General features: G+C 40.9%; 1 protein-coding gene across 1 annotated transcript in view; it reads left to right on the forward strand.

Moving 5' to 3' along the window:
* The window catches only part of st3gal3a (ST3 beta-galactoside alpha-2,3-sialyltransferase 3a), a 71,771-nt gene that overhangs the window by 38,578 nt on the left and 18,888 nt on the right, over positions 1 to 14,305 (forward strand). Inside the window, exon 5 of the mRNA XM_053430955.1 lies at positions 6,431 to 6,525. Coding sequence (XP_053286930.1) covers positions 6,431 to 6,525 — 95 coding nt within the window. The remainder of the gene's footprint in view (positions 1 to 6,430; positions 6,526 to 14,305) is intronic.

The following is a 14,305-nucleotide window of genomic DNA, read 5'->3' on the forward strand; positions in this document are numbered from 1 at the left end:
AATAATAATCAAACGCTTGGCCGAATACCGAATGTGGTTGTTAATTTTTTCATTATTTCTTTTTTTTAATTTGCAAAAATAAAATACATAGACATGATTTTCAAAGAAAGTAAATGTTTATTTAACATTTCTGACATGTTGTGCAAAAGTTGGCACAATTCTACTAAGTAACAGTAGGCTATAATGTAAACAATAATGTAAAGGCTGAGGTAAATAGCAAGTGTGCTTGTAACATCAAACACTTACAGGTACATAACATATCCCTGACCAGAACAGATTTGTCATCAGAAAGAAACTGACATCTGAGACAAGACAACCCAAATTGCTTTACAGACAAAAACATTAAAACAAAACAACTGTGCCTGTATCAAGCCATAGGTCTACTTAGCCTACTCCTACAGGAAGCACTATATTTTGTAACTTGAAATCTGCATCGACCCACTGTGCAGTTAAGCTCAGCATGCTGGTGGGGCTGACATCCGAGCTCCATATGTCTGTCGTGAAGCTGAGGTTAACATCTTTATCTTTAGCCAATAGCTCGTGGACGCGAGTTGCAACGCTGTCGTACATCTCAGGCAAGCACACGTCCGAGAAATACCGCCTGCTCGGTATCGTGTAACGGGGCTCAATGTGCTCCACAAGTCTCCGAAAGCCGATGTCCTCCACAACACTAAACGGTTGATTATCCAAAGCAATAAACTCCATTACCTTCTTCGTGATTGTGTTAGCTTTGGCATTGTCCTTTGCGAACTTTTTTGTCTTTTCAAAGACCGCGGCCACGGACGGAGTGTGGGTGCTGCTCGGAGCTTTCCTCTTTGATGCTACTGCAGCCGTCGCTCGCTCAAACTGAGCATGCTGCTCGGGGTGTTTGGCTTTAAGGTGGTTAATTAAGGCAGTAGTGCCAAATGTCTTTGCGGACGACCCCCCTCTAGATATTTCGGCTAAACACTGCTTGCAAACTGCAATTCTTGTGTCGCTCTCCGACACTTTAAAACATGACCACAACGCGGACATCTTTGTTTACATTTATCGCGTCACTAGACGCTGTTTGCTTGCGTCATTAAAACGCGCCGCTAATATTCGGCCTTGTTTTTCACTCATTTTACCGGATACCGAATGTGGCCGAATGTGGCCTTTTTTGCAATATTCGGCCGAATATATTCGGTTGCCGAATATTCGGTGCATCCCTACTCAAAATGTTTTATTGGAATATAAAATCTTGTTTGATTTGTCATCTATCATCTTGAAAAATGGACGCACTCATATAAGTACAGTACATCCAGTACATAAATGGTTAGTTGGGCTTTAGAATGAAGTTCAGCTATGTCGTTGTTCATTAAGGCCTATTCTTCCAAAGTGTAGACAGATGTAAGGATTAAATGGAGCATAACTTTTCTAATGCTGTGAAGAAACCAGCTAACTGAATATACTTACTGTCAATTCAGATTTTTAGGCATTTATACGCTGGTAAGGTAAAGCTCTGTGGCGAGAGAATTGCAAACAGTGCTTTCTAATTCAATGAAATTTTAACTTGACCATATCCTCTAAAGCTGGGTCAGCAAACATATCACAGTTTGAACTCTGAGCTTTCACAAACTTGGTTGTGAATACCACAAGTCAAGATGGGACTCCTAAGCAACTCTTTTTGGAATTTCAGAATTGTTATATGTTTGTAAAATATATGTTAGGGTTGGGCGATATGCTAAAATGTTCCAAATGGCCATCGTCAGCCCAACTGCCATTGATTGACGATATGTTTGTCAGTTGTGTGTCTGTTTACACGAGCAAATGCAGAGGCACAGGCCTGTATCCGTGAATGCATTTAAGGAAGAGTTTGTTGTAAGAGGGATACAAAATCACTTATTTAGGATTAGTTGGTATTTAACATGGACACAAACTTGTTGTGTGTCAAAAGATTTGAACACAATGCATCTGCACAAGCATTTGCAGATACATCATCCTGCTGAGCACAATCTTCTGTGATTTTTTCCCCGTAGGGGAGAGCGGGGTAATGTGGGACATCGGGTGATGTGAAACACCCCCTGTATCTAGGCAATGGAACACATTTGTGGTCATGTGACTATTATGTTTAAAAGCCCCTCCCATTCCCCCCTTGCCATGATGGAGAAGTTGGTGCTGGTGCTGTCGAAACTGTTTTTTCGCAAAAATTTGTTTTTTCCATGTAAAAGTAAATTTTCTTGCTTTGAACTTAGTCAACTGTTGTGTCAAAACAAATTGAATCAGGTAGAAAAACTTTTATCATACATGTTGTTGAACTTCTAACATATAAAACCATGTGATTGATGCTAGCTGAAGATTAGCCTGAATTGCTAAAAGATGTTGTTTTTCTAAAATTGTGGCTTCGGGGTAAAGTGGGACAAATGCTGTGGGGTAAAGTAGGACAGTGTCTCACTTTACCCCACCATGAAGCAAAAGTTAAGTTTAGTCTTAAACATATTCTAGTGTTATATTACATTATATATGATTTATTTTTAATGTCATAAACATTGTAGAAAAGCCATCATGCCAAGAAACTATACACCAGGAAGACAACTTGAGGCCAAACACCCCTCACAGAGATGGAGAGTGCAGCCGCTGAGGTCATGCAAGGAAAGAAGTCCTTAAGAAAAGCTTGAAGGGATAGAAATATTGATAAGACAACCCTCAAAAGATTCATAAAGAAAAATGAGAAAGGGAAAGTAAAATTGGTAGCCTGGGGAGCAGTAACTGAGGCAAAGAGAATATTCACAGATGAGATGTAGGAGGAGCTTGCCAAACACTTGAAACAACTAGCTGACCAGTTCCATGGCCTTGCTCCAGTTAAGTGCCGTGAACTGGCATTTAAATACGCAGAGAAAAACAATATCCCTGTCCCTGTGCAGGTAAGCTAGGGTGTGCAAGAGATTACATGAATCATAATAATCATAAATGTGCTTAATTGACCAATCCCCCATGATTCTGTTACTAGTCTGATATTAGTTTTGGAATGTGTTGTTGTCAGGATTTTAACTATTACAACATGTGTTATGGTAGTTTTAAAGTGGAAAAAGTAAGTGGACCACTTTACCCCGTAGCTGGGGTAAAGTGGGACACAAGACCACTTTTTTAAAAACAATCATATTTTCACTGCCCTTTGTCCTGAAGACATTCTGATCATTTCCATTGCTAGAAAACGTCCTGAATTAATTGGAAAGGTGTAAATTTTACTGATATATCATTTTAGCTCGCCTAGAGAGGAGCAAATGTAAAAAAATTCCCACATTACCCCGCTCTCCCCTACTATTCAGGTACAAGAAGAACTTGGTATTAGCACCCGTCCTGTGAGGACAGTGTTGAGTTTTCTGTTCCCACCTAGTGTTAAAATGTCACAATGTAGAGTGGACTCAGGTGGACCCAAATGTCCCAAAAACCTGAAAACTAGAAAAGGCACAAACAGGGCTGAAGTTAAAAAAATCATAGAAAACACCAAGAACAAGAAGATACTGGGAACCTGATGAATACATAGGAAACAAGATAGTGAAAAAAAAGTGGCGAACCAACAACGTGTGAAAGATGATTGACGAAGAACTGACAAAGGGAAGCATAGGGACTTATATTCACAAGGGAGGCAGGGTTTATTGAACAAAAGTGAAACACATGAGGAACAGGTGCAGACAACAACAGAGGTGGGTAACAGGACTAAGAGATGAAGTTAAGCAAGAGACACACAAGGAGAAGAAACTTCTAAATAAACAGGAAACCGAGAACTCGGGGAAACAACTGTTGTGCAATAGTAGTAGTAGATTTGACGTTGGCTAATTATTAATAATCATGAAAAATGATTATTAAAATAAAAATTATTTATTAAAAATAATTAAAAATTATTAAGCTATTAATTAAGAATAGTAAAATAATTAATTAGAAATGATACGGTTATCCATTAATAATAGTTAAATAATTAATGAAAACAATAAAGTTATCAATTAAGAATAATACAATCTGTAATCATTGCTTATCTTTGCGGGGCACCACCCTGTTTACAGGGACCAACGAGTCAATCTTTAAATATCAGTCTCAAGTGATATACGTTATATTAATAATCTCAATATTCAATATTAATGATTATATAATAAACAATGAAGGGTTTTAAATTCGAGCACAGGCTTTAGTAATCCAGCTGCATTCACATACATATGTACAAATAATCACAGAAATACAAATACTTTAATTACAAAAGTATTTATTAAAAGGGAAATAAAGTTAATGTCGTTCAATGATTCTTCATTTAACAAACTCCAATCTTTAAAAGATGACAACAGCAGCAGCAGCACTTATCACAATTGTCACACATGTAATACTGAGTATCTGTGTGTGTGTGTGTGTGTGTGTGTGTGTGTGTGTGTGTGTGTGTGTGTAAGAAAGAGAAAGGGGAGTGGCTATGGCGTAATGACGAGATCACGTGGTGACGTCGTCTGGCCGAAATCAAGATGTTACGTTCAAGTAATCTCAAGATGGAGTTTTATGACCTCTGTGTCACGACATGAGGTCGAAGACAAGATGGCGGTCGGTCGCCAGTTACACAAAGGAACTTTTTAGACAAAGAGATTTCTTATCTCCTGGTTCTGGCGCCGAACGGCGTCGAGATGAATTTAGGCCCTTTTAGTCAAGATTTAGCTGTGTAACATGAAATGTGTAAGTGTAGGTCGGGACGTGTGTAAAAACAGGTTTAGGAGAAAAGAGAGAGAGAGAGATCAGAGAGAGAAAAACATCAGAAACATCGTCAGAGACAGACTTCCGGCGAAGCGGGCAGTCCAGTTACGTGAGATTTATCTTTTAACAGATGTAAATCTCCGCACAATATCTCTGACGGTAACACGTTAAAAGGAAGCGCCGGCTTGTTACCGCGCGCTTCTCAAAACACAGTAGAAAAAGGGAACCGGATGTGACGTCTCAGTCCGCCGTGTAACCCGGCTTAAAACAGATCTGCGATCTTCCAAACAAACATACACTCAAATAAAATGACACGCTAAGTATTTAAACTAGTTCTCTGCCCAGACAATTAATAAGCCTCTTACTGTGACCTTCACGGTGTTGCATGCGCGTGTCGCGCGGATATTCCGGAAGTCCAGTGAATAATCGTGGCCGCTCAAGCTCGGTGGCGCTGGTTCCTATGTTGCAGCGGCGTCGACTTGGCCGAATACGAGCGGATTCTTCTTGCTCCTCAACGGGATGACGTCGTTCTTCTGCAGTGATGAACAGCGGTGGCACAGTTGGTTTGGAGATCGTGGAAAAGAAAAGTCTTTGTCTCGGCCGGCGAATGAGCTTCCTGTTGCGCGGCCTTTTCAAGTTAAAAACAAAAATAGTCTTTCAAAATAAGCTTCGACTTAAGATAAAAGAAAATGAAAATAAAACAAACGTTTGTGGTTATTGCCTCCTTTAGCAACTAAATCATCTAGCTAGACCGGGAACGGTCTATTGACGTCTTCAGAGAGCAGGAAATGGCTAAGATTTTTGGGGTGTCAGGGCTTTTAAGGGCTAAAAACCTGAGAGGTCCTCCTCCTTGAGAAGTTGGTCATAGGACATCGGCCAATTGAATTGTCAGGAATCGATCTGAGTGGGCGGGGCTTGGAACTCAGCGGGGTCCCAAGGCATTCCCAGGACATTTTCCACCACCAGGGGGAGACTCTTGGGCCTGCTGGAGAATGTTTTCCCTCCAAAAGTTTAACAACCCTTTGTTTAACCTCGGCTCCAGTGTCTGGTGGTCAGCCTCTGGGCTCTGGCCCAACACAACTGAACACAAACCTTAACACAAGGAAACAAAGGTAAAAGTCCATAAACCAAAGAGTCCAACATAAAAAAAAAAAACTTTTATCTAAGAGTCCAGAGTCCTGACATAAAATGCATCTCGAATGTGTATCCTGTGACCTCTTGTGATCGGATCACACTCACCATATGCATATAATCACGGCTGAATAATGTTGTTTTTATCCAGAGTTTAAAGATGCATTTAATGACACTGTTTGTGTGTGTCAATGTGTGTCTGCATGTCACAGTGAGCGATTCAGAGAGAAGGGGGCAGATCCTTATAATAACAAAAACACTCGTAGGTAAGATGTTAGGATGTTGGTTCAGTACCAGACCACCTGGACAAGTCTGGTTGGGGGAGTAAGTGGGTCAAACTTCTCCCTTTTGGCTGCTCATTGGCCACTGAGTCAGAGTCGGAGTACTTGCTCCCAGTCTCACAGTGGGAATTTGGAGCTTTGTCCTCTCTCGCACACATCGTGGATTAGCTTGAAACAAGATACTGTAAATCCGCTTAAGCATTCTACCATTAATCACTGCATCTACACTGTTAACATCAGGGCTGTACGGGTCTCGAACAGATAATGCATTGATGAATATCACTTCTTCATTCTTTCGTGTTGTAACATGTTTTTTTCTTTATCAACAGATTCACCAAACTGGCTCCTATGTTCCTTGATCCAAATTACAAAAGATTTTCCAAGATTGGTGATTATTCGCCTCCATTTGGGATAAAATCACAAGGTATGATTACACATTCCTATTTTTATAGATAAAGGTATTGCCAAGTTGCATCATGATATTGCTAAAGATGCCTGGAGCGGACAAACCGGTTGGATGTGACGTCTCACGTTTGTATACTGATGAAGCAGCAGGAATTCAACTGAATAACAACACAGAAGCCAGTCTGGCTTCCTGAGGTTTTTATGAAAGGTCTGTAGGAGGTTTCTTAACAGAAATGACATTGAATGGAGGATAATACTTATAAATTAAATAGTAAATGGTCTGTATTTATAAAGAGCGTTTATAGTCCTGATGACATTGCCATTCACCCATTCACACACACATTCATACAGTGCATCGATGGGCAGCACTTTTTTCTATGAGGGGCCGTTCGGGGTTTAGCATTTTGCCAAAGGACACTTCGGCATGCAGATGGGAGGACTGGGATCGAGCTGCCGATCTCCTGGTTGGAGGACAACCGCTCTACCACTCAGCCACAGCCGCCCCCTAATTTGTTAATTCCATAAATCAACAACACAAAACAACAAGGGAGTATTCACTGAGCGAAAACGCGTCAAGGTGAAATGACAAATGATGACAGAAACGAGGATACGCACTGGTGTTGTCTTCGGGATACAAATCTCTGCTAAGACACAGTTTCAGACCGACGCTGAAGTCTCCAGTTTTCTGTTAAACAGGTAACTTACCACATCAATTTAAAATTAAATCTGTTGTTTGATAGATAAGTTTTACTACTATGCACCAAAATACAATGTTTATATTCAGTCAGATACTAGTATTGTAACATTTAAACTATTACAGATAGATCCATATCTATCTGTTATCTATTCATGCCCAGGATTATAGTTGTAATTAACATCACATTAGTGAACTTCCCACCACCTCAGGATGTAAATATAGGATAAGACCACTGTGTCATGTAGCACTAATTTACTTACTGTTGTATTACAACTTTTTATACTGACCCTTGTACATCAACTCCATAAAGGAAACATCTTTTTCAGATCCAGCTTTGTCTAACAGTGTAGTTTCCACTGGAACAGACAGGCAAGTTAATGCATTGAAAATTGTTATGTTGAGTTTCTAATATGTTTTATCGTCAATAAAATTTTCTTTCTTCCATTCTTTGTTACTTTCTCTTCAGAAATTCAGGGCCTTGAGCGAAGAGAACAGTTCAATTATGATAACTTTTTATCATTACATATGTTGTATTTTACATATTACTCCTTTCTCTGGGTTTGTGGTCTTAGGTGCATATCTTTGATGAGGAGAATGGGAGTACAACCCCAGCATTGTATTATCTTTTTTGACAAAACACACGTAATTTTTGCAGCTATATGTTTTTATTAATTTCAAAATAGCGTACTTCTTATTTCATACATTTCCCACAAATATGGGGAGGACTCAAATAGCCCTACATAGTTCTGTGTTTAATTTATTTCAAAGTAGGCCTACACTTGCCTGTGTATTTTCTTCTCCTCTTCATAAGCGTTTGGTGTTTTTCTTTTTTGTAACAGGTAAAAATAGCAATTACATTACATTACATTACATGTCATTTAGCTGACGCTTTTGTCCAAAGCGACTTACATTACATTACGTTGACCGTCATTTTACCATATCTGTGTAAAAAGTTGGTAAAGCTATAGTATTACAATAATATGTGTAATGTTCTGTCATTTTAGTTTGTTAATTTCTGTCTCTTTGTGTTTTCTGTTGCCTGTTTTATTTTGTAGTATCGTGTTCCTTGTGTGTTGTTTCTGTCTTAACTTCCTGTCGTTGATTGTCGTCCCCAATCCTCATGTGTTTCCCCTGTGTTGAATTGCCCCTGCCTCCTCTGTGTATTTTAGCCTCTGTGTTTCCTTAGTCCTCTGTCGGATCGTTTGTTCTTCCACCCGCTGTCCTGTCCTGTGTTCCTGTCCTGCCTTGTCCTGATCTCCTGAGCCTCTTCACCTTGAACCCCTCGTGTAAGCTTCCTTGTGTTTTTGTTTTTCACCCTTTACTGTTCACGTTTGTTTTGTTTTGTTAAAAGAACTAGTTTAATTAAAATCACCTTTTGTTTTAAAACTCTGCATCTGGGTCCATCTCCTTCATCTCAACGTAACAATATGTTTCCACAGCTTATTCACTTGCACAATCACCGTTCAAAGTTGCTAATATGTATATCATGTATTGAATGGTTGAAAACTGTTGTTTCAGCTCCAGGGAACTATACAAAAAGAATTCCAGAAGATAAAATGCCCTAAAAACTGCGGAAAAAGCCTATGCATACATCTTAGAGCTGCAAGCAAGAGTTCTGAATCGCAGAATCACAAGTATGATGCCTCGAAGGAGGAGCCTTCGTCCAGATGACCCCAGAGGATTAGGATTGGTACCCCCATACCTGCACCATCCACATCAGAATTGGTGCAGACACAAATCATGAGAACTCTAGGTTAATAATTTTTTTGCCATTCTTGTGGCATATAAACCCTGTTAGTCATATGGATATTATCATTGCTTTTGCAAAACTGATGCAACTGTTTTCAACATGACCACTATTTGATGCAGCTGGTGATGTGGAATGATCCAGATGGGAGGTCACCATTTGTCCTTGAAAAGCACAGCTGAATCATGGTGCCTCATCAGGCATACAAACCTGTGTAAATTAATCAGTTTATGTATATAATATTTTGTTGGGACCATTTTTGTGAACTACAGTTCGGCCTACATGTTTGGCCAAATCATGACCACATGTTTCTTTGTTCTTGAGACAAAGGAGAGCCTCCAGAACTCAGTCTCTCAGGATGCTTCAACATCACACCTAGGTGTTAAAACTGCCCCTTGACACAACTTTCAACCATTATTGGTCACTCATGGCCCCATGATCAATGAGGTCACCAGGCCAATATAAGCCCAGTTCCCTCTCCATTATCTTTCAACTCAACTCTTTCTACTCAATTCTCCTGGAGGAGAGGTGAAGCTCTCCAGCTAGCCCAGCCAGGAAAACTTCCTTCCTACCCAAGCTCTACCAACCTTCAAGCAGGCCTGCCTGGAGCAGACTGCTGAGAGCTTCCAAAAGGCAGCAACGCGAGAGCCTGCCTAAGAACTTCAGCACAAAAGCTCCATCGCACAGCAGAACCACAGCAACAGGAGCCACAAACCAGCAAGACCACTTCACTGGACTTCAAACAACACATCAACGTTTTTCCCCTCTTCATGGACTGGTAACACAACTGGGCTTAATAATTATCAGCTAAGCAAAGACTGTTCAATTCTATTCATGTGATGTTTATAAGTTTGATTTATGTTGTGATATTTGCTTATAAGTTATTAGAAAGTTAATGTTAGTTATGCTCTTCACGATCTTTCTTTGCATGCAAATAACTACTTTCTCTAACCTGGCCCAACACACACACACACACATCTCCCCAAACTTAACACATACATCTGATCTCAGGCACATGGTGCAAACAAGACATGGTCTTTTGTCTTCATAGTGTCCAGCCGCCATTTTAAAACACACTCACTCACTCACTCACTCACACACACACACACATGCATACTCGTCTGGGGAACAAAGGGGGATAGCCGCGGGGTCGCGAAGCCGTGGATCAAAGATGTGATCCAATTAGCATATGAATCGGAGTGAAGCCGCTGGTAAGAGCCTCTCTTGAGTCACCATTGGAGGAAACCACAGACCCTTCAAACGAAAAGTCACTTGTGATTGGCGGGTAGAAGTGTTGCTATTGGTCACTCTGGGTCATTGCAGTACACACGTGGGTAAACCCCTCCCACGCAATATTAATAATAAAAATGTATATATAGTTGTTACTAATAATGTATATATTGTAATTTATTAGTAAGCCTTTACCAAAAGCACTTCAGTTAATTAAGACATTCATGTGATGCTTGATGTTTATGTGAACATATTGTACAGGAAAAAAAACATGAACAAGGTATATGATGAGTCAAAGCTTTATTTACATACAGCACAAATATTGTACAAACACAACTAATCAGGTGAAGCTTGAAATATCTCTTTGCAGCCTCTGGATCATACGTTGTTTGTGGGACTCTGTCCGAATCTGCCCCAGTGTGTAGACGTCTGTGGTGTGTAGCTGTGAGATCCAGTGTAGCTTCTAGTCTTATTTGAAGTGTGGCACACAGGTCTGTGAGCTCCTGGCTGTGGAAGGATGGATCCATTTCATCTATCCCACTTCAATCAGCTGTAATCACAATCGGTACAATTAGCACAGTTCAATGAAAACATACACCTATACATGTAACTGAAAAATGACTTAAAGGGGACATATTATGCCCATTTTACCACAGTTGATATGGTTCCTTGGGGTCTTAATGAAATGTCTGTAAAAATGTTTGGTCAAAATACCACGAGGATCATTTAAAACAGCGCCTTTTTACCCTGTCTAAAACAGCCCTCCTCATATTGACCTGTTTTGAGGGCCACGCCCCCCTCTCACCCCGCCCCCATCTTACCCAGCCCCCTTTCACCCCTCTCACCCCTCCCCCTTCTCCTCCCCCACCCCCCCTCTCATGGAGGTGTAGGACATAACGTTTTTACCTCCATTAATTAGCCTGTGTGTTTGAATGTGTTCTCACTACAGAATGCATTCAACCTCTATAGGGCAGATTATGGGCCTTTATGTCTAAGAGGAATAGAGCAGTAAGTTGTTTTTTTTATGCATGAGATATTAGTCTCCTGCAATACAAATATGACTGATGAATAAAATACAATAAATTACTCTTCCCTCTGTATTACTTTGCTAACTGCTCATCTTACACGTGTCAATTGTTGACATGTTACATATCAAACACTAAAAGCATACAACTGTTTATATACACTTTTATTGTCAGAAAGATTGCTAGAAAGAATGCCACAGAGCTTTTTAAACATAATTATTAAATGTACTGGCTGGTACATAATTAATAAATACAAAAGTATAATAAAAACATTGATTCCAAAAATACACTTTGTGCCGTCAGTAGCCATACTGTAAACAAAGGAACACTTTATATTTGTGTGTCACCTTTTATTCTCTAAATACAATGTAAACTTTGCTCAGCCGTTACAGGTATTTGGCGTACAGAAGCTTTGTTAGCTGGTGTACATTTTGGACTTTTCTGTATTTACTATTTTCTTTTTATAATTATTTTGTAATTATATTATTCTATTTATCGTGAAGACCATTTAAAAACAGCAGTTAATTGATATATTATTTATGTTTCACATACTGTTTGTACATTGTTTGACTTTGTGGAATTTTAAATAAAGCCTGTGAGACTCACGGAAGGTTGCATCTGCTAACCCTAACCCTCCACAAATTCAGATGATAAGAAAGATGCACCAGTGGCCTACACTGCAGCTGAGAGTTGGATGTTCCCCAGCTGAGAGTTGGATAGGCTATCAAGAAGAGGCTGACTATTCCATTTTCTGTTGAACTCACAGTGTGGGCACTTTTGTTCTACAGAGAGGAATGTCCCAATCCTTCTTGTTTGCACATCTGTCCCCCGCCGACACACAGGACACACCTCAAACAGCTCCAGGAGGCAGTTTTCATAGACAATATATGTGGGTGTCTTATGAACAGGGTTGGAAGATTCCATTCTATTAAAAAGACAAAGATTTCACCAAAAAGCTGCCACAGCTAAAATAAGTGTAGAATAGTAATCCATCTGATTATTGAAATGTTTAGATTAAATATTGAGTCACTCATGTCACATCTGCTGACTCAGTCAAGACTGTGATCGAGTCATCAGGATCATAGGTAGCATCCTGTGGCTCTCCGAAGTCCATACTTGAACAACTTGGGTTGTCCTGTCCCTCCTCCAAGCGAGGTCTCTTACAGCTGAGGTCCCAACACCGACATCAGTGCAGCACAGTTTTCTGTGTGCCTATGATAAAACAGACATTCAGTATCCGTGGAGTCACAACAAATGAGATGCTGTTACAACTTTAACAAGGAGACACATTCAATGACATGACGAAGTAACTGAGGGTAAACAAACCTGTATTTTTGTATTGAGGTTGCAGTGTTTTCATAGAAAGCTGCGTGCCATATGTGCGCATCTTTGGTGGGTCCTGGCATGCTACGTGATGTACCCTAGCACCGTGAACAGATGTGCTTGCCTAAACACCAAAAGCAGCAATGTTATTCATGTTTGTACTACTGTAATGCATACAAAGATACAAGGACACATTTCCCCCAACTAGGGCTGGTAATGAATAATTGTTCTAGTCCCGCACATTATGACAACAACATCCTGCTGCTAAATCCCCGTAGCAGCAGCTGTAGCTACCGGAGCTACTGGAGCGCTAACGGAGCGCTACAGGACCTAACGGAGCGCTACCGAAGCTAACGGAGCGCTAATGGAGCACTACCGGACCAAACGGAGCGCTACCGGAGCGCTACCGGACCTAACAGAGCGCTACCGGAGGCGCTAGCGGAGCTACCGGAGCGATACCGAAGCTAACAGAGCGCTAACGGAGCACTACCGGACCTAACGGAGCGCTACCGGAGCGCTAACGGAGCGCTTACGGAGCGCTACCGGACCTAACAGAGCACTACCGGAGCGCTACCGAAGCTAACGGAGAGCTAACGGGGCGCTACCAGACCTAACAGAGCGCTACCGGAGAGCTAACGGAGCTGCTGTAGCTACCGGAGCAACCGGAGCTGTACCTGCCCCCTCACACACACGCCACAACATGCTAACGTCACTAGCCTCCACACAAAATCTCTAAAAGAAGAAAATACCAGAATTATAAAAAAATAGTTGCCAACTCTGGCAGGAACGTTGCCATCATATATGAACTCAATCCATCTCAATCTTGTGTCTTCTGAAGCTGGAGTCACATGAAGACATTTGTGCTGATTTGTGCAGCCGACCACTGAGCATCTCGGTTTGTCGAATTCGATTCATGCTGCTAGTTAGCTTATCCAAGTGTTCCCAAGGCTTGCAAGAATGAAATGGCGGCCGGACACCGATAGACTGTTTAAAAGGGGGTGGGTCCATCTATGGGTGGGTCGAGTGGTGGTGGGGGAGTGCATAAATCTATGGGGGAGTGTACTACATGGGCATGTTGCGACTATGACGTCTATTTCGGTCGTAATCCCATTGGAGGCACTCTAGCATATAGTTTCTGAAATAAAGGAACCACAACAAATCGCGGGAGTTATTTTTTTTCAGAGTTTTTGGGACGGTAGACATGCCTGATACCCAAATTAATGTGTAGAAGCACTACAAAAGCGGAATTTTCATAATATGTCCCCTTTAATGAATCTAACCTTACCCTCTTTCTTCTCCGACAACTCCTGAACTCCTCAATTCTGATGCAAGGTCTGGTTGGATGTACTGGAAGCTCCTTCATACTGGCTCATAGTGTGTCTTAGTACCTTATAGTACAGGCAGCTGGAAAACAACATGAGTAACATGAGTTTATTATTAATAAAACGGAAATAGCCTCTCTGCATCACCTTCGGAAGATCCACAGCAAAAAATAATAATTCCTAAACAGTTACTTGCATACAATGGGGTCGTTTTCCGCACTGCAAATACAGACTTTCAGCAGTCTCGGCCTAATGTGCCTCCTTGTGTGCGGGAATCAGGCTGTGAAAACACAATGATGAAATGGATAAGATAAAGTGAACTGGAGAATGTATTATAGACAGCACAGCACATCTCTTCTTAATCTTACCCTCGCTCCAGGTTCCTGGCGCCGGCCATTTGCATCAGAGATGTGAAGAGACGTTGATTTTCCTATAAAAATACAATCGGAGAAAGT

This window comes from Pleuronectes platessa, chromosome 9 (assembly GCF_947347685.1).
Source record: "Pleuronectes platessa chromosome 9, fPlePla1.1, whole genome shotgun sequence".
Lineage (NCBI taxonomy): Eukaryota > Metazoa > Chordata > Actinopteri > Pleuronectiformes > Pleuronectidae > Pleuronectes > Pleuronectes platessa.